At 43.2% G+C, this 27,958-nt stretch overlaps 1 protein-coding gene across 3 annotated transcripts; it reads right to left on the reverse strand.

Moving 5' to 3' along the window:
* LOC133156513 (synaptotagmin-7-like) lies at nt 1–27,606 on the reverse strand. Of its 3 annotated transcripts, none has more exons than XM_061282310.1 (9): nt 23,712–27,606; nt 21,130–22,713; nt 17,172–17,303; nt 9,766–9,868; nt 8,738–9,005; nt 8,471–8,640; nt 8,225–8,339; nt 6,968–7,167; nt 1–5,187 (listed from the first exon to the last, which is right to left on the reverse strand). In XM_061282310.1, the coding sequence occupies exons 2-9, from the start codon at nt 22,185–22,187 to the stop codon at nt 5,083–5,085; spliced, it is 2,151 nt and encodes a 716-aa protein (XP_061138294.1). In that variant the 5' UTR covers nt 22,188–22,713; nt 23,712–27,606; the 3' UTR covers nt 1–5,082. The 3 variants fall into 3 exon arrangements, with proteins under 3 accessions (XP_061138294.1, XP_061138295.1, XP_061138293.1); XM_061282311.1 differs by having other exon boundaries at nt 21,130–21,531; nt 23,712–27,602; XM_061282309.1 differs by having other exon boundaries at nt 21,130–23,929.
* Nucleotides 27,607–27,958: the final 352 nt, after the last annotated feature.

Genomic DNA, 27,958 nt, shown 5'->3' on the forward strand with positions numbered 1-27,958 from the left:
TCTTGTTCATATATTTATAGATATTTATACACTTTACAAAGTTGGCAAAAATACAGAAAGAAATCAATACATGGAATTAGATTGTACACATCACAATTGTGTGTATTTAAGCTTGAGCACTCTTTGTTGAGGAGGTGAGCCACGGCAAGTCCCGAGAGGAGGTGAAGAAACGCAAGTGCTAGTCGCAGCATCCCAAAAGAACTGTGATGACCTCCCGCCCCTTCGATTTCCCACACATGATGGCAGTGGATCCAAGCTGCATTATTATTTTATAATTATTATTACTTCAACCGGCAAGAGAGAGCAAATGGATGTGGAGTCAAAGATTATTTTTAGAGCATCGATAAATCCGCGTTGTCTGCCCTCGCCACGCCCCCCTGAGATGGGATGACATTACAAATGGAGGCCAGAGCGCATTGACAGTCCTTTTTGCCGGCTGCTGGAGTAACTGTAGCACTTTTGTGGTTGGGGCCGGTCTGAAATATGAAACGGCAAACCATAGTCGTCATTACAGTGGACATGGATGGAAATAATGGGAGCCAGATTGTGCGTTTTCAATTTTGGCATGTGGCTTTGTCAAACAATTCTGGTCAAAATCTGATGATTGAAAAAAATATATATATTGTTGGTCAATTCTCCTACATGTGTTGATAGTTTGCAGGTACCTTTAATCGAATAATTTGTCTCGCTAAATTTCACCGCCCAAGCTAGCAAGACGCTTTTGTGGTGCTAAATGAGACAAATACACGCAAATATTCCTCAGGGTTGCTGGGTGCTTATCCACTTCTGGCCTCTAGCTGGATAATGCCCGCCTCCAAATTTGCTCTGGCATCATCAGCGTGTGAGCATGGTCAATCCTGTCCAACACAATGGCATTAGAGTCAATCCCAAAGCCTATAAGAAGACAGGATGAGACGAACGGGCGCGGGCGGGGCAGAGCGACGGCCTTTTGATGCTTGGCATAAAAACACAAAATATCTGAGTGCATTAGTGGCTCAGGCTCCTCCCACATTCAATTTCCAGGAGCAAAGCTACGCGGCAGTGTTGCTACAGTGAACCCGGGATGCATCGGCTAGCACTCCTTCCCTTTTTCCTCCTCCAAGTGCAGGGACCCCCTCCCACAAAAATACAGCGGACATCAAAAGCCCTTATTCAAGAAGGGCTGTTAGAATCGGCATGGTCAACATCACCACTGTTATCACGAACGTGTTTTCTTCATCATTTCAAGTGACAAAGGAAAACTCGTTGAACAACAAATGTTCATTTCCACCAAGGATATTTACATAAAGTTGTCAAAAACAGAAGCTTTTCCATATCACGTTTAGAAAGAAAGAAACCCAACACAAGAACACCAAAGCACGCACACACACACACACACACGCACACACACACACACACACACTGACCGACAATCAACTGTGAACAAAAAGAAAAATATATATTGACTCTCGTTATTGTTACAATTCAAATAACGCTTGCTTCAACTCTGATTGGGAGAAGTCACACTGGTTTTTAACAAATGCTTCAAACGAGTCCAAAGGCGAGTTTGGGGCTGGAGGTCGAGTCTGCCTGCGTAAGGTTGCGACTCACACACGACCCAAAATGACAATTTGCTGATTCAGCTGTTCCAATCTATGCATGCACGCCTTCCCTAATGACATCACACCAGCAGCATTTTTCCAACAGTGGTGGCGACCGGTTTTGCCTAGTCAGACCTAAAACTTTCTAAAACCTGAAAATTAACTCTGGTCTGGTCACAACTGTCACGGCGACAAGTGCTAATTCCATAAAAAGTTAGGTTGGCAAATTGCTTTCTCTTTTATATTGTTTCAAATGACCTTCGTTCTAAATGTGCTGCTTTTAGAGCACCTGGCAAAGAGAGGTTGTTTGTTATGCAACTTTTGGAATAATCATAAAAAGTGCATCCTAATGTTTATTCACTTAGCAACCTTGAGTATGACTATTCATGTGCTTTGCATCAGATGTAATCATGGAAACAAAAAAAAAAAAACATAGATCATTATCACAAATTGTGCCTAAGGGATATTTTCGTTGATACCAAGGTGATAGGGTGACTTCACAAATTTGCATGAAGGAAAACAAAAGCACTCTGTGCCACCTAGCAAGCTACCTGCCCCAATTCTAATTGCAGCAGCAGCAGAACACAAAACTATGCCAGTTTACTGGGTCGAGTGGGGCGATTTATCCCTCCTTGAACACTGTGTAATCACGTTGAAACGAAAACGCAGTGTAAGTGCATCACCTGCATTTTCACCTTAGGAAACTGGCTGGGTGATTATCTTCCCCCATTTTAGCCTTTTCCAGCATCTTTATGATTACTAATGAGGGCACACTCCATTTTCTTTTCTTGGCAAATGTCGCCTCAGCAAACTGTGTTCCCTTCTGTCCGACGAATGGACACACGAACAGGCCAGAGTAGCTTAGAGGCAGATGATATGTCTAATCTTGTGCAGATAAGGCTAAAATTGAGATTTCGCTGATGGCAATGACATCATCTTGAAGCGAAGTTTGTTGCTTGTGTGCTTGAGTGCCCAACTACTCACACTTGCTAACTCGGGCTTGTCTCTCTAATGCAGAGCCAAACAGAAGACAGAGATTATCTCTGCTCTCTACATGACAATGCAGCAAATGAGATTAAATAAAAGAAAGAAAATGAACAAATCCAGAGGAGCAAGCAAATTGTACTGCCTGGTAACAAATTGTTATACAAACACTAAATAATGCTAGAGGGTTTTCCTAACACACTCACTGTGGATTTTAAGATAATTGGGTTACCTTTACCCAAGATTGGGTTAGACCCTATTGCACCCAACTTGAGTTAGTTTTGACCCATCAGTTTTAAGCCTTTTGCTATTGAGCCTAGCAGAACTTCCACGAAATTATTATTTTTTTTAACAAAAGAAAAATATACAACAGCATGATCAATGGCAACCCTTATGTCAAGTGCAATTGTTAAACGTTAATTGTTTCTTGTAAATTTGACACACCAACACTCCCAGAATAGATTTGAAAAAAAAAAAAAAAAAAAAAAAAAGGTTCTTCCATGCTGTCCGTGGAAATCTATTTTATTTTACTGTGGGCGAATTTGAGTTGACTGTGCCTGACAAAACACAGCACTGCTCTCAAGCACCCCGGGAAAAAGATTATCTGCTTCTCCACTATCTCACAGTCACAGATCAGTCCATCCTCAAAAATCACACCCACGAAGTGCGAAACAAAATTCCATGTTATCTTTTTTTTGGTGGGGGTCAGCAACAAAGTCAGAATCTACTCCCGGCCTGACTGACCGCGACACCGGCAGACAACATACAGACGACGTTGCTCTCCCAGTCGAAGCTCTGATCATGCTTTTAACACGTTATGTCACAATACTGGCTCGGCGAGCCTCATTATGACAAGCCAGGCAAGGACGAGATCTTTCTCTCCACAGCAAAGCGCCAAGAGGAAATATTCAAATGCACGCCAGTGAACACGCCGAAAATAACAAGCGGCACAAAGAGGCGAACGAGAGCCCTTCATCCGTCCTCCGTGTCTTCTTCCGCATCTCCACGCCCTCAAGTCACAGCGCAGAGGCGACCTTTCCCAAACTTGCCTTTTCGCTCATTCCTCCTTTCATTTTCACCGCTACTATAATCATCATCAAAACCATCCTCAACCTCAAGGTTGTCATTATTATTATTACGTTTTGAAAAAGTGCAGATAGAACTTCCCCCGTGCCCTCGTTCAGAAGGCAGGGCAGTAAAAGAGGATGGGGAAGCGATGGCAGTAAGAAGAGAGAAAGAGAAAAAAGAAGACTTGAAACGTGTTGCTCCACCAAGCACGCGCGCGCACACACACTTAATACCCGATGCGCCACGGAGGCAAACAGGTTTGGGAGAATGGAGCGATTCTTTGAGATGTTCAGCACAACAGGGCAAAAACAAGAGCACAGGGCAGCACGAAGAATTCAATCCACAAATTGAAGTGAGCGCGCACATTGGAAGGCATGCACACAAAACAGCACAACCTTTGCGTTGCCTTTGTCGCGAGAACATTTGAAAGTGGTTCCCTCCTTCGCTTTGAAAAAATGACATCATCGTAGCGTCTGGGATTTAGAGTTGTTGTTTTGTTTTGTTTTGTTTTCCTCCACGTCTTCTTTTTTCTCTCTCCGTGTCAAGGGCTTATTTTCTGAAAAAATCAGGAGTGATCCGCCTCATGAGTTTGTCGTGTTCCTGCTTTTCCAGCTTCGGAAAAGTTCAGTACATGTACAGTATATGTTTTAAACTCTAGTTTTGTTTTGAGCTACAGCACAGCACCCACAGCACACAGACGACATGGGGAGGGGGGATGGCGGCTGTCAGGGTGGGGGGCACTAATATTGTGCCAGAGGATAAGAAAGAAGGGAACAATAAAGAGGAAATGAGAGAATAGAAGAGAAAAGAGGAGAGAGACACGAGTATCAACAATATCATCTTGAGCTCAGCTGGTTTCATAAAAAAAAAAAAAAAAACGAGGACTGATTGCTTTCTACGGCTTAAGCCAAACATTAAACCACACTAACTGCACATAAAAGGAGGGAGCAACATAATGGAAGATACAGCACAATGAAGACAAATGAATGGAAAGAGCAACAGACGGATGTTTGTGTAAGAGGGAACGGCCAATCTAGAAGCCTAATTAATATATTCATGTTTATGTACATACAGTACATACTGGATAGTATTGTGTTCTGAAATTATTATACACTATATGAAGTTATTTAAGATTCTTTGTGATCCCAAGGGACTGGCACCTTCATGGGTCAGTGGCTGCAGTGCAGTTCAGGACCAAAGGGGGCCGCAGATTGAAACTAAGGTCAGAAGTGCAGAAGGAGTAAAACAGAAACATTGACAGAGTGGTGGGAAACAAAAATGGAGACAGGAGCGTATGAAAGGAGGAATAAGAGAACGAGTTTAAAGGTTTAAGAGAGCAGATGGCTAATTGTACCCGTGTTTCGCGGCCCGGCAGCAAGTCAGTCTTGTGCATAAGGACGGGACTGGGGGGACGGAGGGGGGGGGGCATGGAGGAAAGTGGGCGGTGCCATCAGGCCTTGAGAGCGTGCCACTGGGCCACGTTGGTGCGCGGCCGCGCCAGCATGTCTTTCCAGTGCTTCACCTCCGCTGGACCGCTCTTCCACGACAGGTAGATCTAACAAAAGGAAAATCAATGTTGAATATCTTCAATCTGATGGCTGAAAAAGTTTTTTCAGACACCGTTTGGATTATTATTATTTTTTTTTTTACAAACACTCTTGACAAAATCCCGATAAAGATTTATTGTGTGTTCCATGCGCATTATGGATGGAAATATAGACAAAAAAACAAACAAAAATAATGAAAATATCCAGGTGTCAATTATATGGCCTGGCACCTGCCGAGCATATTTCGTGAGGGGGTGGGTCAGTGCCCCCGCAGCCCCCCTCTAGCTCCGGCAGTGATCAAAGCACCAAACAAAACTGCTAATTTACCCAGTGTGAGTTAGTCAGCATGCAATCAAAACGCTATTATTTTGTCGTGTGAATGATGGCAGGTCGAAAAATAATTTAATTGCACCTTCCGTCAACTTGTATTTCACGATACAGCGCTAATGTAGCAGAATTAATTGAAATACACTATTCGTAGGGCTGCAACTATCAGTAAAGTCAGTAATTAGAACCATTATTCAATACTGACAGGGACTTTACACCTGCTGCACAAAAACCAAGACAAGAACAAAAACCTTGATGCGAAAAGGTACTCTCAGAGAATGCACAATAGGCCGAGTTTATTTGTTTGTATTCATGCTAATGTGATACTGTACTTGACTGTCAGCAAAGAGCTGTTCTACCGTGGTTGCGCTCTGAATTGATGCCAGGAGCTTTCTGCAAAAAGCCTTTCTATATAGAAAGGATGTGAAATGTAGTTACGGCTATTTTTCACCCTTTTATGTCACTCTGAAAATGTGAAAGTCATAAGTTTGGAATAATACATCTTTTATACTCTCTTTGCAGGCTGGAGTAGGCAGAGGTTCTCACCTATAGTCAGCTCGAGTTCAACTAATTAACTACGTTAACCGTTCCTCTCTGACTTTTTTACTACATATTGCAGAAACCGGAATATTTTTACAGTGCTGTATGCAAATGCAATATACCGTTTTTTTCTCATGTATAATGCGCCCCCATGTATAATACGCACCCTAGAAATGGCATCTTGATGCTGGAAAAAAGCCTGTACCCATGTATAATACGCACCCAAATTTTGACTCCTACTTAAGTCCGTAAACGTAAAATTATTTCAGAAAAAAGATCATCTTTGGGAACAACCGGATGTTATTCTGCCGGTCAGTATCACTGCGCATGCGCTAGCAAACTCAATAGCGAAGAAATGTTTCGGATTTGTGCAGGGTACAGTGTGACAGCAAACGAGCAGGTGATCGAGCTAGCGTCTGATACGAGAGCATTGTGTTCGTATGGAGCGTGTTTGAAGTGAACAGCAGAGAAGAAAGCGCATCTGTAATGGCGGCCTCCGTATGATATCCGGATTAAAAAAAACTAAAATAAAAAATTGTACCCATGTATAATGCCTACCCCAGATTTTAGGACAATAAATTAGTTAAATTATGCGCATTATACATGGAAAAAAACAGTAATGTTAAATGGCTACAAGCGTCAGGTGCCCCAGAAAAGTCAATCACTAAGACGACGTATAGGGCAAGCCGTGTTGTGGCATTAAATAAAGTATTGTTATTTCAATCAAGTGACTCTGAAGATGACTGATGATATTTATCTGTATGCTTATGTGTGGATTGTAAATATTCATGAGGGATTGTATCATGACTCCAAAACTTTGGAACTATTTACATTACATCTAACCTGAGGGGAGAATCTGAAGGAGACGTTCCTGTCGTAATAAAGGGCGATGACAACAAAAGTCTTGACGCTAGACTTTACCTTGCCGATAACGTCATTGCGGCTGAGTCTGTCCTTGTCCATGACAGTAATGATGATGGTGGTCTCCCTCAGCACGTGGGCGGGAACGTCGAAAGGGAAGGACTCGTTGAAGACGGGATTGAGACAGCGTTTCATTGTAACTGTCTTTTTCTTTTCCACACGTCTGTCTTTGTGCATCAGCCACACCTTCACGTAGGGATCTGCAATGTGGAAGTCATACGCGGGTAAGCTATCATCAAAATGCCCACGATGTGGTTTTTTTTGTGATTGCAATGATGGGGATTTATAGTTTGAGCTCACGGTCAAAACAAAGAAATCAATAAGCAAGGGCTGAGTCCAACCCAGCGGCGCCCGGAAAGCGGACTTTAAACCGATGATGATGATGATGAGCATCCATACTGATGCTTTTATGAAAAACAAATACACTAATTTTCTATTATTGTTTTTCTTTCACTCATTTTGAACTATCAATCATCATTTTGTAAAAATAAATAAATAAATGCAGCAGTGTGTGCGTGTGTGTGCATGCGCGTGTGTGTGTGTGTGTGTGAAAATTATACCATAACATCGCTTCAAAGCACTTACTGTGCCGCATTATCAGACTGTCATTCTATAATGGCCATAACCCGCACGGGGCATAATAGCACCATGCACTCCTAAAGTCATGCATTTGCAGATAATTATGGAGGGGAAGTACAATTACTTAGTTCACTTTAAAGCAAAAGAATCAACTAAAGAGACTGTGATTGTGTGAAGGGTTGAAGACTTGACTTTTAACAAAAAAAAGATAGTGTACAAAATTGTGTTTGTTCCGATTGCGTCGATGTGATTCTTACTGTCAGACAAATACATCGGTGTTGTGGCGTCATCATTTTCTTAAATGACGGATATTTGAACACAAAAAACGTCACCGTATAATAGAAATGAATAGGCATATATTCTTTATCCTCTGTAAAGAACCACTAACATGACTGCATCTTATTGAGAAGCTGTGTGCATTGGCAGACTGTGATGAATGGTTCTAATTTGACAGCAAGAACCTTCCCTGACAGTGTAATGTCACCTTGCTGCACAGCTATATACGGCGTGACCCTGATCGGGAATCAGGCGATAGGCATCCTCGGAACGAAGCGGGGCATTGAATATATAAATATTGAGGAGGCGTTGTTCGACGTCATACAATCCAAAGTCGCTTCAAGGTCTCATGGCTGCTGAGCAAGGGATAGAGAGAAAGAGCAAATACTACGCAAAGTCTACCTGAGGTGCCTCCGATATCCATGGCTTTGAGATTACGGGCTTTGATGATGTTCACAGTGATGGTGTTGGCAGTGGGATTATAGCAGAGAGACACCAGCAAGTCCCCTCGTCTCCCCTGAGGAACACACACACACAAACAAAAATCGTGCTCGGCATGAATCATCAAATAATATCAAATTTTGTCGGTTGAAGTAGAAAAAAAAAATGCAATTCAAATTTTGGAATGGAATCATCGGGTTCTCTTACACTGCCGTCACTGCAGGGTTTGAGCTCCTTCCAGAAGGTCTTGATCTGACCCAATTCCACCTTGTTGAGTGGGATGGAGACCTCTCCGATGGGGTCATTCCTGCTGAAGCGGTCGTAGTCCAACACCTGAAGGTAAAGTGTGCGCTCTCTCACCTTCTCATAGGGGAAACCTAACACCGAAGTGGAAGAATATTTATTTTTAATCGGGCAAATATTTTATCATTGAAATGAAAGCATACGTTAAGTGTTAAGGAAAACGCCACACACCTTCAAATAGGAAGGTTTCATTCCAGTGGGGGTTGAGGTTCTTTCTCTTGACCTTGGTCTCCAGTTTGTGCTTCTTATCAGGCAGCAAGTAGATTTTGACAAAGGGATCTGAAGTACCAGAGAAGTCCTTGGCTGGGAGCTCCTGGCCCCTGAGAACTTTGACAGTAAGGGTTGTGTTCTGGAAGCTGTAGCCTATACTGAACTGGATACGACCAAGCTTCTCACTGATTGGACCCTCGCCGTCATCATCTTCTGAACCTGGAGACAGCTGTAAGGACCACAAGTGCTTTCAAATTTCAAACCAGCACATTGCAATTTCCTGATTTGTAAACATCAAGTAATCGAAAATAAATCACGTCTAAATAATAGATACATTTGATTTATTTTAAATGTTAAAATTATTGTCCATTTTCAGTTTCACGGACCACCTGCAACACCGCCACGGACCACTAGAGGGCCGAGGACCACGGGTGGACAATCCCTGAACTGGAGCAGCACGGTGCAACGGAACTTTAAATTTCAATCTTCTGAAGAAGTTATAATAACCTGAATCTTGTTCAGGAAAATCTCTTATGAGTTTGTTATTTGATCAAAGTGTAATAGTTGGTGTGTCAAAAACGTTTCAAGAATGGTGTCAGAAAAAAAATAGATTTTTATTTTATATTGGAAGCATAGCCCCCTGGATTCAATAGCACTTTTTTCTCTTAACGGACTCCTGAAGGGATTCTTTCAGAAACATCATGGCCACATCTTGATGACACAATGGTTTTCTTTGATGTCGCCCTTGAGAAGAAAAACATATCTTATAAAGCCAGGTTGGGTAAGTAGGGAACTGTCAGATGCTCAGGCCATTGTCAGGCAGGCGCGTTGTCACCGTGACACAGACATGAGATATTATACCAAAACTCACTGTCCCTTGTAGTTTGGCTTTGAAATGTATCTTTCACATAACCAGTCCTGGAACTTTTCTGACACACCTCACATGGCGTAGCAATGCGCTGCCAAAACATTTGTGTCCGTTGTCTTACCATCACCATGTCTCCAGTGAGGGAGTTAGCCAGGTCGGTCACGGAGGAGTGGCCATCGCCATCAGGGGGTTGGCCTTTGGGACTGTTCGCTGGCTTGTTGCCCCTGGAAGCACAAACACACATTGAGCACACAAACTCATCTCCAGAAAAAGACAGAATGTCTGTCTGAGTCCAACCTCCACCTGTTTGGCACATGAAAACTATCTATCACAATTGAGTCCAAATTTGTTTTGGGGGATAGATGACATTTCAAAAGGTGATTGTGCAGCCAAATCAGATCTGCCAAAAAGAAAAGTCCACAGATTAACAACGGGTGCTCGGAGGGAGGACGTATGTTTGATGTGTGGAGTTGCATTTGATGGAACTTGGAATCTGAAATGACTGGACAATATGTTCAGCGTGGCAAACATCCATACCTCTGACAAGAAAGTAACCTCCAGCAAGTGAAAACAAAATAAACCACTAAATTTGTATTAATTGAAACCAATTCTGTAGCCAACCATTAAGTTCCCTGGGAGGACGTGGACAAGACACCCACAGATAATTGACACACGTATAAACAACGAGACAAACATGTACAGCAACATGTAGAAGACAAGACATTTAACGAGACAGTGGACAGTTTTGTGTCGTGTGTGTCGAGTCTGTGTAATCAGAAACAAAATCTTAATTCTAAAATAAAAGGAGGGAAAAAGAATAGATCTGACATGGAAGAGCTGATGTTTAAATGTGAATAAATCTCAACAGCTGTTCCTTCCAATGTGGATTGTAGAAAAGGCGGAATCACGTCTGAGTTGGTACAGCATGAAAAGTCAAAGGTGTACACAATGTCAACAGCAAAAGAAGGTCATACAATTAAAATATGGAATTAAAGAAAGCATGTCATACAATACAAATAGCCAGATGTCCTGACCAAATACAATGTGACACTTTGGAAAAGAGCACTGAAAAACCGGTCGGCAATAAATGGAAAAAATAAATAAATAATCAAAGGAGAGGATGCAGAAGGTTGAAGACATGAACATGATGGAAATCATAAAGACTGTAGATAAGATAGAAGGTCCAACAAGGGATGTAAGAAAGAGAAAAGCAAGCAGAGAATCATTTTTTTGTCTGTATAAGAAAAGATAGCAAGTATTAATAGCGTGAACAGTGAGGTCACAAAAAAGCAAAAAACAAATCAGATTGTTACAAACACCACATTAGGAAAAAAAAGAGAGCTGCAAGAAGAGATAGGGCATGAAGGAAGGAAGGAAGGAAGGTAGGTAGGAAGGAAGGAAGGAAGGTAGGAAAGCCTGGAAACACAAGAGAGGCTTAGTTTGGTCAGTCTGATCAGTATCAAAGAAGAAGATACCAAAATAAAATAAAAGAGTTCACAATCTTACAGTAGACAAAGGAACAAGCATGCTGAAGGGAGAGAGCGAGAAAAAAGCAAAACACATTCATCAGCAGGAAAGGAAAATATGAAATATGACAATCATGGAATAAAATATGACGTTTTAGGATAACATGTCAAAGGAGACAGACTCAAAAGGGGAAATGCACATTTAGAGTGTCACAAAAGAGGGTGTTACTTGAAATGAAGTCACGTCAACTGGAATCTAGCCTGATTTGCCAACCATTTAGCAACACTCTAAAAGTGACGACTGGGAGGACAACGGCCGGCCGGCAGGCGGGCGGGCGGGCCAAAGCACAAACTGGCATTGGCTACATGTGCATATAAGACATATGCAAGTAGGAGTCACTCGGAGAGTGAGGGCAATGCCTTGGATAGGCAGGAAACAAAAGTCTTTCTGTCTGGCCAGCATCTGTCAAGTTTTGCCTGAATTGGAAATGTTCGCTTTCACCAAATTTGAGTGTTGTTTTGCAGACACAAGGACAGAACTGGGGGGGAGGATATACTGACAAAAAGACAGACAGAAAAAGCGAAGAAACGGGACAAGCACAAAATCACAATCACTTCAACCAGCAAAGGGAAGGAGGGGTGGTGGTGGGGGTGTGGTAATCAATTTCAGGAGGGAGGGGGAGAGTTATCAATCTGTTAGTTGTATTAGTTGCAGGGATTCCATTTTGTTTTTTAAACTGCAGGCAACAAGTTAAAAAGCCGGAGGCAAAAAGTTCTCAACCTCGATTGGAGACTGAGATGAAAGGAGCTCTGAAAGCAGAAGGTGATGCTTTGCAAGGTACCTCCCTCCTCCCCCACCTACCGAGTAACGATGGGGGAGTCAACATCTTTAATTATTCATTCATTCGCCTTCATGCTTCACTCAAGGCGTCATTGCATTCTCGGGTAGAAACTTCTGGAACCTGGGCATTGGCTTTCCTACCATTCTGCTCGGCAGCACCTTAGGTGGTCCTCCTGCTTCTTTTAACAAAGTGGCTGCTACAGCACATTAGTAGCAGGAAATACATTGCTGTCCTCCAGGTCTTATAGTGTATCGTGATTTCAGATAAGATTTGACTTTGGTCTTATCTAATCTCTCCCCCTAAAATCTAGGAATTGACGTAATATAGCATTTCTCAGCAACCCTATGGGATCTTGAAGAGTTAAAGCCTGCAGTATTCTACAGTAGCCAGTAGACAGCAGTGTTGAGACGAATTCAGATCAGACTCCCCTGCAGCTCAGAAAGTGGGCTGTTGGCATAGCAACGGCTTTTGGAAACATAGATCATACATATTGGGATTTAGGGTGTGTGTGTGTGTGTTGGGGGTGGGCACGGGGGCAGGGGTATTAAAAAGGGGGGGGGGGGGCAGCAAACAGGCAAACACAATGAGAACAAAGTTGAGGATATATGACAGGTACGGGTGAGCGCCTCGCGGACACACACGTTCACACAAACACACGTGGAGGCGGGCGGGGCCACTGTGGGTTTCACCGTCCTGTGATACTATCCTGTTTGGTTACCTGACCGAGGGCCAGCAGCTCGAAGTAGGGGGAACGACACTCCACTTCAAGGCTGGAGAGAGACGCGAGAAACAAAGCCCAACCCAGCCCCTCCCGAGACGCACACCAACACGCCATGGCGTTTTGCAATCTCGGTGCTGCCTCAACCCAGTCGCGCGTTTGCGGCCAGAGTGGAAACTCCCCGGGATGAAAGGCTCACATGAACCAATGTCGGTCCAGTCATCCTGCTGCTTGAGCGCCCCTGCAGATCAAAACTGGCCTCGGATGCATTCACTGTTAACTGATTGCTGCGTGCGCGTCGAGGCTGGGAACGTGACTTAAATAGCAACGTGTGCTGAAATCCAATTTCGACAAGAGGCAACACGGGAGGCACTAAACTTCGCCGTCCGTGTTTCTGCCTCATTCAAAGAGAACGAGGTCTAAATACTTTTGGGAATTTTTCAAATCACAGTTGTGGAGTTTACTCCTTTAGCCATGGCCAATACGATCAGACTGTCTAAAGACAATCAATATCAACCCAGCGCCTGTAATTTTTAGTCTCTAAGCACAACTGAAGAATTTCTTTAACATTATTAACGTAACATTTTTAAAGGTCCACTTAAACTGTCGCTAGATGTTTTGAATACAGATTGAAATGGAAGACTCTGGTATAAGCAAATGAGCCACCTGTTCTGGGGCAGGATACAGTTGAATCCCATTTTAGCTCCTAATTGCTCGTCTCCCGTCCATTTATTTGAGGAGCACATGTGTACCAAGCCTTGTACCTGCTGTCAGGCCCATGCACAGAACACACAGCACAGCCTCCGATTGCTCAATTGGAAGGAAGATGTGCACTCCCAAGAGATGTACACATATGAACGCCAACCGCAGCGATAGGAAGATTCATGGGCCAACTTAATCAGCACGCCTGGAGAGAGAGCTGATTAGTTAGGCCTGAAAAGCTCCTGGGATAGGAGGCAAGTCGTGTCAGGGCAGCATAGTAATGTCTAATCCAGTGGTGCTCAAAAAGGTCCATCTAGTGCAGGGCTGGGCAACTGGCGGACCCTTGATAAACTTTGCCCCCCTAAAAACCCGGAAGAAATAGGAAAAAAAAAAAAAAAAATCGAACATCGTAAAAAAATATTGCGGAAATAAAAATCTGTAAATATGCAATTCTGCGGGTGCCTATTAGCAAATATTGACTATAGTTATAGGTTGTAATGCCACCAATCACCACTAGATGGCAGACATATTTTAGTTGCGTTTACATTAGAGCTTGCATTTTATTTAGGTGATATTTTGTGTAAAAGGTTTGAGGTTTAATCAATATATGACATTTCTATTATAGGCAAAGATTATTCTGAGTGGTTTTCGGGTAAAGGTCATGACCTCCATCTATCTTTGATTTTGCTCTTCATGTCCATATCGTAAGTAAGCATAGCGCCCATCGGATAAAACATAAAAAACGTTGGTCTAGCCCACTTGTCATTAAACAGGCACTCTCGACCATCTTTCAGGCTCGGAAAATTTGCGTCTATATCTATTAATATCTCCCAGATGTATTGTAACACAAGCAACGTCTCGGCTGGCTTACACAAAATGATGCAACTTCCATGCTTGAATAATTGAAAGGCCACAGGCAAGCGGATTGAATGTTAATGCGGCACGACTATACATCCCGCCTCCTCTTTCCCAAATCTCCGTCTTCATTGGGCGCCCGACTCGCTGTTCACGCAGAGATCTACATTCAAAGCTCTTGGGGAATGTGGTTTCTCTTTATAGCAACACGGGAGGAGCCTTTACTGTATAGGTTCAGTGAATCGCAACAGAATTGTATGAGTAAGGACCAATGAGGCATTAACAAGTCACTCTGACGTTCTAATTAAGCTTTCTAATAGCGATGGCCTGTGGATGCCCGCGACATCAATCTCTCAGCATGCTCCGTTCCAATCTCTCGCAATGAAATATTTTCCAGTCCGACTCAACTCATGTTTTCACGTGGAGAAAATTATTTGTCAACCCAAGCTCCGTCACGTAAACGCAACGGTTTTATCGTATTTTTGATCATACGCAAGGTCCCCCAATGAATGCCGCCGCGTCTTTTCTCTGCTTTCAAGTACAGCAAAGTAACAATTAAGCATTAGCGTGCCGCTGAAGGGGAAGAAGGGCCATTAGGCGGATGTTTGACCCTTTGATGCTCTTACATACGTGCGCTCTTAATCACTAGGCAAGGTTAAGGGTGTCAGGAAATACACTATCATGAGATCAAACATATCAATTAATTAGCAATTTTAACGTACAATATTGAATTTAAGTTTAGCTTACTATAGAGTCGGTGTCTGTTATGGATAATAATAAATGAAATTGCTCTGAAATCAAAACAGATTGAAAAGTGTGTGTAGAAGGCTTAGTGATTATTCGACAAAGTTCCACTCACATGATGTTTGACTTATGCCGGCAAAAAATGTTTGCTCATATTGCCAAATGGGTTGCCTACATTTCTCTACATGGACAAAAGCATGAGGACATTTACAGGAAATGAAATTTCCACACAAATGTATTCCTTTGAGTTTTGGGCCGTTCATTCAAAGTTTTTGTCTCAATACTTGTGTCCATTTAGGGCGTAAGGATATGTGACAGGCGCATGTTTGATGTCAATACACAGGTTGTTATGAAATGGAAAAAAGTGAAAATGAAAGCGAGTGCAGTTGTGTCTCCAGCTCTAGGCAGCTTCCAGACGATAATAAGCGCTATGCCAAAAGCTTGATTGATTCGATCATTGTCGGAAATCTGCCGAGCCAGCACTAACACTGCGGGGATCATCAACTCCCAGATAGTCAGCGTCGCTAACTGTATTTAGCATACAATTAAAATGTGGCTAAATCACTCACTATAAACCAGCTTGTAATTTGTCAATAGACAAACAAAATAAGAGGAAGCTTGAGCCAAATTAGTTAAAAGCACAGGTGAGGGACATTTAAATCTTTCAATATAGCAGCTCAAGATTCCTTCCCATTTTTTCTTCTATCTCCACGAAATTACATGAACCTTGGGTTAATCTAAACGCACTCAATCACAGCTAATCAAGGTGAAGAAGACTTTCCGGCGTCTGTCCTTTGTTACTCCTATTAGTGGATTTCACAAGCTATTAAAGAAGGTTTCCAGGTGAGCACAATGACTGAAGAAGCCCCGAAACAAAATATGTAGGAAATGGCAGAAAAGGCTAATTCTGGATTTCATACTAGAGTTTTGATTTTCATAAAAGGGGCATTTTTCCACAAAACCCACTTTCATATTTGCAGTTTTGAATTAACCTCGAGGAAAAATGTGTCACGGGAAACTTTTATGGTTTGTATTAAAGTCGGAGAGTGCTTTTGTTAGATAGCGGACGACTGTCGTGTTGTCCTACAGCTGTACAAAAAAAAAAGAAGATAAAACCGCTCGGTCTTGTAATAACGCTGGAACTTTATGTCTTCGGCGTCTCAACACTGATGAAACACCTGCGAGTGAGATATAATTGGTGTGACGAATAATCCAAATTTGTTCACCCGACGACAGCGTCTCAAGCCGCGTGTCACATCGTTTATCTCCAAATTGTTTCCAATTTGTCACAGAATCAGAAGTGAGGTTAAAAGGAGATTAATAGGCCAGCGGGGGAAATCAAACCCGCAGTTTACACCAAGTAGGCTATCGAATTTTACTGAGAAGCTACAAATACTGTCAAACTGACCACTTTGAGCGTTTTGGGTCACCAAAACAAACCACCGCAGAAAACATTTCCCAAGACTCGCTTCTCCCACCTGGTGGATAATCCAAAAGCATGTATTTTTAGAAGATGAGCGTAATGGATAGATGAGTGGAAATGTTTTGGCTTGGATTGTGGAAGATGGCAGGCAAGGAAAGGGTTTATTTTTAGCAGCACATTTATGGAAGCGACGAACATGTTGTGGAATAATGAGAAGGCTCTCTGGGCCCTTGGTGGACCTACAGAGACGGGACTCTCAGAACAGCAGAGGGTGATTGAAGGCGGCTAATGAGCATGAGGCACACACACAGAAAAAAAAAAAAAAGACAGCAGAGTGGAATAATAAAAGCGTGAAAATACAAAGAAAATGCGATAACTGGAGGGGTTGGAATGACAAGCAAAAAGGTAATGACAACATGGAGGAAAATGTCAGCAGATGATTATCATGCCAGAGTTAAAGTAATAGAAAACACTGTTTGATTTGATTGGTTAGAATGTGTGTGAAAGTGATCCTCCATTTTGGCCTTTACAGCCAACATCCAAAGTGCTTTGCCATTTTTTCCCCCCGTGTGGTTGTGACCATCATATTTTTTTTTATTTCCGTGTATATCAGCGCTGTTATCTGGCCTACAGTCTTTATCGCAAAGTATTTAAGTGCCGGGACTCATCATAAGACAAACTACTATCCTCCGGATATCCTCTCTAAACTCGTTCTTTGATATCTTCTTCGCTTTTGTTCATTTGCCATTCTTTTGATTTTCACGTATTATCGGGTACCTCTTCTCGAGAGGGGGCTCCTGACTGGGCGCTGGGACCGGCTGCTGTGTTTCTTGCAGGTCGGGGATATTGGCAAAGTCGTCTTGCTCGGCCACACCGATGGCCAAAGACAAGACCACCAGCTTCCCTTCGCTGGCTCTCCGGAAAACAAAAATCAGATAAGAGGCAGACACAGATGGCAAGAAAGGAGAACAGCTACAAAGTGGCAAGAAATTGAGTGCAAGAAAAATGTGACCTGCGTGCGGGGGGGGGGAGAAGAAAAGTCAATTAAGGTGAGGACAGACAGCTAGGACATTTCAGGAACTTAGAAGAAGAAGAAACAAGTCGCCTTCAGATTGGAAAAAAAAACTTTGCAACATTAGGGAACACTAACACTGTCCAGGGAAGGATATTAACGACCCCGAAACAAAATCCAAATTAAAGGCTAATAATTATGGCCCTCGGTGGAAATCTCTGCTGAGACGGAATGAGCCATTTGTGTTTGACTAAATTTCTTTCATGGACTAGAGGGGAAATTAAAATTCAATTTGACACAGTGATAAAATTTCTTGCGCTGGTTGTGAACGTAGTGAATGTTGGATTCGCCAATTTACTGACTGCTAGGAAAAACGAGGCGGTCACCTCAATTGTTAGCATGACATTTAGCGACTTTTAGCAATGCTAAAAGCGTTTGAGAAACACGTTAGCTCATTTGTTGCAAAAATTAGCAACAATTTGAGACTGTTTGAGAATGTTTGCAACTTTTTGCCAACTCCTGGTTAAGTAACAGGCGACTTTATGAACCCAACTCCTTGAAAAAACATGGGGAAGAGCGTTAACATGTTCAAAGTTAACTTCAAGTTAAATAAATGATCTAAAACCACATTTTTACATCACCCAAGTATCAAAACCCAAAAAAGAAATTTGCCTTTGTGGCAAGGAATTATCAACTTCACACAGACATGAATTAATTAAGAACTGTTAATGAATCGTAAATGCGTGTTAAATGGATATGCTTTTCAAAGTAAAATCCACACAGGTGCACGTCCTCCTCCCAACATGGCTACTTTTGACTTTGGCCGGAGTTAGGATTGAATTAAGCCTCATTACAAGAATCTGGACTAATTGTTTCTATTTGAGTGACATAGCGTCTAGAGGTGCTCACCGCGTATCGCCGCTTTCTGGGTCACTGCTCTCTCGCCCGCCACCAAACTGCACTCCTCGCACTTCACTATTTGGCTGCCCGCCTCCAAATCCCCCCACATCTCTATCCCCTTCGTCTTAACCATCCGCCGTCGCGTGTCACACACACCCATGCTTCTATAGCTTAAGCCGCTGATGGCAATACTGTACCCTCTGCTTAGAAAATATGGTCCTGTCATACTGCAGAAATATATCCCCTTTGCTTCACAATTTGGCTTTTCTTACATGCAATCCAGAGCTTTTCTAGCGAAGCGATTAAGCCGTTTAATAATCTTTGCTTGCACATATATATCTGTAGTTCCCCACCTTTCCCGTCATCCGAGCAGAAGAAGGCACATCCCCGGTCCTAATTTATTATACAAAGACGTCCCATATTGCTCACTTAAAAAAACTTGGGAAAGCGGTAACCTAAAACTGTCCAACAAACTTCAAAAAACTAAAACAGAAAAGGATTATAAAGGATTAAATGATTATAAAGGCTGGATAGTTTAACTAACTAACTAACTAACTAACTAACTAACTAACTAACTAACTAACTAACTAACTAACTAACTAACTAACTAACTAACTAACTAACTAACTAACTAACTAACTAACTAACTAACATAAATGTTGCCATAAATGTCAATAATTTATATTTTAAAGTTGTTCCAACTTAAATAATTGCCTTAGCTGGCAAAAAATACAAGCTGCGTTTTTGCATTAGCGTAGGACAAATATTTCAATGAGTCCGTCCGTCCGGGCTGCTTTCCAGACAATCGTACAGCAGAAAAACACACACAAAAAAAACAAGAAATTATTATTCAAACATTTTGAAGTCTCCAATTACCCTAATTAATAAAAAAAACTCCACACAGGAATCATTTTTACAAGTATTTGTCTATTTGCTGTGCACTATTCAATATTTGGTACAGCGTGTGCACAGTTGACTGAATAAATTGCAAATGGCTCACTCGTCCCCCATTACTTGTTGATAAAGACCTTTACATTTCCGCAAAACACTTCTGCAAGACTCTGGATGTAAAGGAAGATGACGCGAGCTAATTAACAGACATGAATAACATGAATTTAAGGCTAAAAGCACTAGTACAGTATCTCCCTGGAGATTTATTGGGCTATATCCGTGACAAAGCCATTAACAATTTCACTCAAAAATGTTTCACTTGTTTTTTCAGAGAGTTAAAATCGCCTTCTAGGTCATGTTGCAGGTATTGCAAAAAAAAAAAAAAAAGAAGATAACTCCTGCTTTACATTTACAATGAGTGACCTTGCATGTGTTCCATTGCTAATGCTCATTAAAGCTGGAGGCATTAATCCAGCAGTGTCATTCCCATATGCCCGCGGAAATTTAAACCTCATGTTATAAAAAAATTAAAAAAGGCAGGCTAACGTTAAAAAGATTTGTTTGTTGTGCTGTGGCAGTGTCCTTCCTCGTGCCCTCCCCTCCCCGGTGCGACTCCATCCTCTTATGGCCCGAAGAAACAATACGTTGGAGACGTAATGGTGCTGCTGACATAAGATCAATGCTTCAGCTGCTTAACCCTTGCTCTTATACTGATGCACAGTGACACATGGCCTGCACCATGTTCCCTTGCAGACTTATGTCAGCAGCCCAAGCATCAGTTTTCCATTAGCATTAAAGTGAGAAAATGTCCCCCCCCCACAAAACAAATCTCCCCAATATTAGTTTGCACGACTCATAAAGTATTGATTAGGCCTACACGTTAGCAAGAAAAGACTTATTAGCAATGTACTTCAACTCACTACTGCTAAGGCTGCATGCATTAACAAAAATTTGATTGTGTAATTATGTATTAGCATAAATAATATCAAAACCAACAACATCTCTGACAGCAAATGTAATCTTCAGAACAGAAGGAGATATATCTCCTCTCAGTCAAATGAGAGTTGTTGATCCATCTCAAAAACAATGCTCACGGCCGTCAACAACACTGGATTAACATTTATATGACAGCGTTTGCAAACATGCCAACAGCAGCATCATCAACCTAAACCGTCAACATTAGCATAATTGTACACATGAACACCGGCAAAAATGACTTCACACAGAGATGTGATTAATATTAATATGGTTTACAGTGCAATAATAATGATGCTCACACCCACACTAATTAAATTCAAATAGACTACCGTATTTTCCGGACTATAAGGCGCACCGGACTATAAGGCGCACCTTCAATGAATGGCCCATTTTAAAACTTAATCCTTATATAAGGCGCACCGGACTATAAGGCGCACCATTAATGCATCATGTCCGATTTTTAATCCAAATCAAATCATTCTCCATTTTATCTTTTTTATTTCAACTTCAGATGCAACAAATTACTTTATAATCACAAAATAATGATCCATAGTCTTTTTGATTCATGATTCACAGTCTTCAGCAGGCCACTTATGCTTGATTTCATGACACAATGCTTCAGGCCAGTTTGAATTTAGGAATTTAGTCCATATATAAGGCGCACTGGACTATAAGGCGCACTGTCGGCTTTTGAGAAGATTTTAGGTTTTTAGGTGCGCCTTATAGTCCGGAAAATACGGTAAGTTGGTATGTGCATTTTGAGAAAAAGTTGTAATATCCTTTCCTGGACCTCAGATATAAATTAAAATAGAATAAATCAGATGCAGATAAGGATTGGTTAATACTAATAATTATGCAAAAATTGCTTATCTGTAATAATATCATAATTTGCTGATCCATCAATGACGTCACTGATTGATGACGAGATTCACGCTGAGGTATGTAAATACTCACAGGAAGGATTTGACGTCCAGGCCGCGATTCCGAATCTGGTCCATCATGTAATCCCAACTGCCCGGATTGGCCCGCGAGCGCCCTCCTGCGCCGCCTCCTCGATAGCGAGAGGCGCCCGCTCCTGCGGGGCCGCCTCGTGCGGCCCGTGGAGCAGCTCTTTTACCTGCGCCCCCGCCCTCACCACCGCCTGCTTCTCCTCTCCCAGTGGCCCCGCCTCCCCCAGGATGTCCGGGTGCCGTGTGTAACTGCCTTAAACTCTGGGACGTGGTGGGCGGCTGCCCAAATCCGGAGCCCGGGGGGTTCATGAGGGGCTGTTGGAGACTCTGTTGACGTAGTAGAGTCCGAGGACGGGTGGGGATGTGGTCCAGTGTGGACGCGTAGGACAATACGGGATCCCCAAAGCTGGGAGGGCAGAGGAGCAGGGAGGAAAGAGAACGAGAAGATGGCCACGGCCGACATAGCATGTGGCGATGGAAAGAGAAGGAGGAGCCAGAAGAGGGAGGAGGAGAGGTGGTGGGTGTGAGCAGTTCAGGAGCGCAAGTGCGGCGGAGGACGACAGAATCGTCAGAGGTGAGGCGGGGCGACGCGGCAGAAACAGTCAGGTTGACGTCAGGAGGTGTCGAAGGTTCATCCACACGGGAAGTTGATGTTGGCGCGGGGGTAGGGGAAGTGGACGAGGAGTCAGAGGGTGGAGTTGGAGACAGGAGGAGGAGGAAAGAGAAGGAGAGCAATGTGAGGCAGCAGCAGTAACAACAATAGCAGAGATAGCAGGAGAAGGTGCAACCCGAATGTGCCGCCGGCTGCACGCTCGCCCTGCGCGTCTGCACGCTCGCCCTGCGCGTCTGCGCCACGTGCGAAGGCAGCCTGCCCGTCTGCCCGCCGAGCTTGCGTGGAAGAGTATTTCGAAGCGGTAGCGCTCGGATGCGCGAAGTCCGAACGGGCGCCGGGCGTCTCGGCGACGTTTGGCTCGAAGATTTGCAGCTTGCGGGCGACGTTTTTCTGCTCTGACGCGAGATGCCCATTTTCCTGCACTCGAAAATGATCTGACAGTCTTTCATCCTTTTGGGTCTTTTAAACACACGCTGCCCTCTCTGGAGACTTTCATCAGCCAACCAAGGCCTACATTACGTCTCCCTCCCTCTATCAATGGCTAATTTCCAACCTCCTTTTAGGATTTTCAAAATTGACACTTTTAGCAATCACATGATCATAACGCTGTGCGACATTACGTGCACTTCTGTTTAAAAAAATTTTTTCTTGCTGTCAACTAAATATATCCTCTGCCGTCAGCTGACTGCATTACCCCGACTACATGAATTAGGTCATGGGAGCTATTCACCTCAGTTTACTCCGCTTTGCACGACTTCACCCGACATTATTTCTCAATTTTGATCTTCGGTGCACCGTTAATCATATTTAATGTAGAAAACATAAAAAAAAAAAGGCTGATATGGAAATGAAGCAGGAATCAGAGACGGGTGGGAGTGGCTTTACACGCAAACAGTAAGATGGAGAAAGGGTGAGGATGGAGGAGTCGGGAAATGGGGTGCGAGACACAAACACAAGACGCACAGACTCTTATGGCTGCCCCAAAATAGAAACCAATTATAGAGAAGGGGTGGAAAAAAATGGGGGTGGGGAGCAGATGAAGGATGAGGTAGTGAATGCGTTGCGTTGGAAGAAAATCACAAGGTGGCAAAAAAAGGTGCAAAATTCACGCCCAGCTGAAAATTAACATCCTCATAGGCGCTGAATATAGTCCCAGTGATGTCATACGACACGGCAGGTGCCAGATGGATGACGCATCATTGTAGCCATTGTGTGGAAGTTTTATTTTAGTAGGGGCACTTGCAGCCAATTTGGTGACATTGTGCAGCGAAGCCGAACATTTGAGTCAGCTCAAGGTCGTACTGGGTTCATACCAAGATCTGCGCCCACGAGCTCACCTTGATACCTGAGCGCCACCTTGCTCCCTGCTGAAAATGACCTGCTTAGTCAGAATGCTAAACATAGCGGCGGAGGATTTCAAAACAGACTGCCATCGGAGGATCGTGAACAAATTCTGTCACATCCTTGAGCACATAAACTTCACATATCCGACATCTAGTGTTCTTATGACGACGTATTGAGGTTTCACATTCATACTGTATTCCTTTTTTTAATTTTTTTTTATTGGTAGCCTCAACTTACAAATGTAATTATTTGTGACGTGACTGTTCGTAAACCAAGGTTCCTTTGCTTATTGAAATGAATGAAAATACGATTAATCCGCACCAGCCATCTTATATCTAAATTTTGACATATATATTTTCTTTCTGATTTGAATCCCTTTTTAGTTGAAAATAAACAGTAATTTCTAAAAATAAGTGAAAATATACTCGCTTCATACCTGGAAATATAATTGTTGTGTAAGCTTATGTGACATAACTTGGCATTTTTAATTAGCCGTTATTGCAACACAATTTTTACCATAAGCACTTGCCGGCGGCCACTTCTGAAAATTATCTGCAGAACCCTGAGCACGGCATGACAGTCGAGCCGCATTCCGCCTCATCGCCCGATGCGCGGCAGGCTAAACTCACTTGCTGGGTTTGAATCCTCCAGACTGCACATGGCCCTGGACGGTCTGCCATCTCCCGGCCTTCGCTCCTTCTGTCATCATGCTCTTCATGCTGTCACTGCGATAAGGCCCACCCCCATCATCCCCATGCCCAGTGGCTGCTCCCTTCTGACACCCTGACACTGCCCCACTAAGGGAGACAGACAGGATGCAGAGGTATGGCAGCAGAGAGACGATACAGAAAAAGAAAGATAGAGAGAGAGCAACGACAAGCAGAGGAAGGGGAAAAACACCGAAAAGCGTGTGAGAGCGAGAGAGCGAGACACACGTACAACATACACACAGGAAAAGAGGTTGAGCAACCACATGACTAAGTAAGTGTGACACATTAGTAGAGTGTGTGTGTGAGGAGACAGCTTTCCAAGGCCGGTGAAAAGCAGGTAAATGAAAAGGAGGCTCTGTGTGTTCAAACACAAAAATGGGGAGTGGAGAGCAGAAGCATTTGCAGGGAAGCCTGTGGAAGGTGGAAAATCAATAAGGTCACTCCGTCTGGGACCAGCGCGCCGATCTCACGGCTGTGGGGATGCTGCCCGTTAAACTCTCATTCCCTCTTTCATTTATGCGTCGGGGAGCTTGAGACGAGGCAGTTCAACGGTGGCGACGAGTTGTGCTTCATAGCGGAGTGAAAATAATGGAGCATTTTGCCGACTCGCTCAAAGGGAAATTTAGCTTAACGGTGTTCCAATGAAATGTGGATTGCAATTTAGAATCAAAACCTGACTCGTTGCCAACTCGAATGCTAACTCACGGCTGTTTTGGGGATTGAAAGTAATCACGTCGAATTTGAAAGGAGCGGTAATGAAAAAAGAAAGCACATTAGTGCCATCTGCTGACACGACTGCTTTTCAATATCATGTCCAATCACAAATGTGAAGGCAAATATTTGTCTTGCTTCCATTTGAAGGTCAGCCTTCACGTTTGATTGTGACCAACTGACCCGAATGCGCACGTGGATAAGTCATCAATCACGGATGACATCGCTGGAACGACGAGACCTGGGCCTCAGGTGAACAAGGTCTTACTTATATTAAAAGTAGGAAAGTGTAAATGAACAGGGGGGCTCATAAATCAACAAAGGGTATTTACAGGGATGTGTAGTAAAATCTGGCATCAATCTGCCTAACTGCCTAAGGTATAAAAAAATATATGGCCACATTATCCTTGACACTTGACAGTTCCTCCCCTTTGATAAGATGGCGTATCAAATACAGTATTCAGTTTCATATACTGTATGACAAATGATTGCTGTCAATCCAGCAATTGTGTCGTTGTCACTAGAGCCAAATAAAAAAACTGTAAAAGAGGTGGGGGGTTCTACAGACTTTAAAATGTAGTCATTCCTTAAAAATGGATCAGAGAACCTATTTGATAAATGAGGCCCAGTACTGTCATGACAGAGAGCTGAGAGCTGCTGATCGCAAGGAAATTTTCAACAGGAAATAATCTTGTCACTGTCTTGCTTGAAAATCATACAATACGACCAGTTATTTTTTGGGGAGCCATCCTTTGTCTCCTTATAAAAACAAATTGCAGATTTTTTTTCCATTTGTCAATGCCAATATATTTTCTGGCATGCTATTGAGAAAGAAATCCATTTTGCAGGGAGGGGAAATTGTCCATTACTTCAAGTGGACAAAATAACGAGCAGTTTTATGGACAATAAACGGCAGCCTTATTATGGATCATTTTTATTTTAAATTCTCTCCAGCAGAGCTGGCTTGGAATGACGGGGATCAGCAGCCATCATCTTCTGCAGCTTCATGTCTCCAGGCCATTTAGTACACACTCAACAGCTCAGCCTTTTTGAAAATGACCATTCATTAGATAGTTTATCTGACAGATTTCCGGTAGCGGGAAATCGAAGCCTTCGCGCTGCCTGGAAGGTGACAAGTCTGACCTTGCTTGAGCGTTTACTTTTATCGCCTCACGTAAAAAGGCCTTGACTTCCATCGTGAGCGACGGAACATGCAGCTCGTTGTTAGTTTCGGCAGATCGGAGGAAGCGCACAGACGAATGTCAACGACGTTGGCATCACACTGCAAACCGGGCCAACGGTCAACCCTCAGCAACAAAGACGTACGATCATCTTAAACGACGAGGGTTGGCCGTCTCCATGGTTACCACCCATGGGAAAGAGGTTAGAGGTCAGGTGTTAGTATGACCAGCAGGGCTGTAGCGGGCTTTGCAACATGTGCCTGGGTGCTCATTAAAAGGTGACAGGGAGTGAGGAGGATCGGCAGAAAGGAGCCAGAGGGAGTTTAGGGGCTTCTCTGCAGGAATTATGACGGGGACGCTGTAATGTGCGTGTGTGACATTTTTCCCCCCCACTCCCGTTTCCAGAGCAGATTATGAGTAATCATTAGTAACCATTTGCCCTGCGGTACTGTTACATTGGCTGCGTCTGTTTTTCTTGTTCTAACACTAGTTCATGGAAATTAAATTGAACAATAACACTCGGCCTCGAAAGGCGCAATTTGTATTCATTTTGCAAGGCAGTAGAATATTTATACAGTGGCCTTTAAACTGAGCCTTTCTCATGTGGAAATAAAGTTTTCTCGAATTACAAAATGTTTTTTTTAATTTGATTTAAAATGTCGTTTGGCAGACACATTGAATGGCTTTAATTAGATGAGTGGTAAGTGGCGGTGACTGTGAAGCCGAGGGAGGGGGGGGGGGGCACAGATAGAGAGAGGGATAAGAAAAGCAAAGCGTGGCGTCCCTGTCTCGTTACAGCCCTGCTCAAGGGTGAGGGACTCTTACCAGTCTCGGACCAAGACTCACTTGAGTGTGAGGCGTGGGTCTCCGTATGGGGCATAGGGAGAAATGTTAAGTACGAACTCCTTCGGCGGATAGGAGCTCCACCTCTGCTGCACTGTGCTGCTGTCATTGTTATTCCAAAAGTCTCTGTCTAGATCACTGCGGCCAAAGAGAAAGACAGGTCAGAGCAACACAACTGCGGACAGCCTTGGCACTAACCCACACTTTGAAACAAGGCTCCCTTCTCGGGATAGAGAAGAGATGCGTGAAATGGGAGGCTGCTTCTCAGCCTGAATGGGGAAAAGTCACCGATAGCGTGTGATGACGTTTGAGTGAGATTTCAGATATCAGGATGTCCCAGCTTCCCCCCCCAACATGGACGTAAGAAGACATAAATGCATGAGACATCAATCACAGTAGTAAAGGAGGAAAAGGTGAGCAGAATCACTGATGTCACACAGCAGCATTCAAGGAGCTGCGGCAGCGTGGGAAACAAAAGACAAAGCACAAAGAGAAGAATCGGAAGCCGAGATGAACAACAGAGCACATCGATGCTGCTTGAGGCCCGCGAGTGAGAAGGACGTAAATGAAAATCATAATGAGAAGTCACCCAAAAAAGAGTCACATCTTAAAACCATTCAAGTATGAAACAAAAAGCGTGACATTCAGAGAGAAACAGTAAACAGCGGTATAGAAGGAGAAAAAGATGTGATGAACAAGTTCAAAAGACATTTGTGGGATTAAGAATTGTACTTAGCATTACAAAGCTGACATTTTCCAGTCTTGACCTTATAGCCTTCATTCATCAGAGGGAGAAAAGCACCTTGAAAATCATTTCATACCTTTACACTAGACCGTTCCGCAAAGAAAAAAAAAAAATTGAATGTCAGCGCACACCTTCTTGTTTTATCAAACTTAACACGGTCACGGCAAACCGACCGCACGCACCAATACGAGCGGTCGCTGTTAACATGACACGGATAAATTCCGTCATCGTTTGATCACGCCTCCTCTGAAAATGAACAACAGGCCTCTTTTCATCGTTTCGATTGAAAAGCCTTAAAGATTAAGCAAATTATTCAAAAGCAACCAGTTAGCAGGCACTTACTTGATAGCTTTCTTCTCCCCTCGCCCACGAGCCGAGTCTGGAGTATCTGCCGTTTCCACTCCCGGTTTATTTCTCTTCCCCTTGATCCGAGTCAGCGCAGGGAGGGACACCGTAGAGAAAATCAAAAAGGTTAGCGTGCATTTGTCTTATGGAAGCAGGTGGAGAGCCCGCCCCTTTTATCACTTCAACACCGGTCCTTTACCTGATGCTCTCCTGATTATACCCTTCTTAGTCAAATCAAATCTGCAGTGGAGTGCCATTTGCCGCTATGATTATCAATCAAAGCCACCTAGAAATTTCCATGCCAATTGCCTTTTTAATGGTAATCGTCTGGGCACTGGGGG

This window comes from Syngnathus typhle, linkage group LG7 (assembly GCF_033458585.1).
Source record: "Syngnathus typhle isolate RoL2023-S1 ecotype Sweden linkage group LG7, RoL_Styp_1.0, whole genome shotgun sequence".
NCBI lineage: Eukaryota > Metazoa > Chordata > Actinopteri > Syngnathiformes > Syngnathidae > Syngnathus > Syngnathus typhle.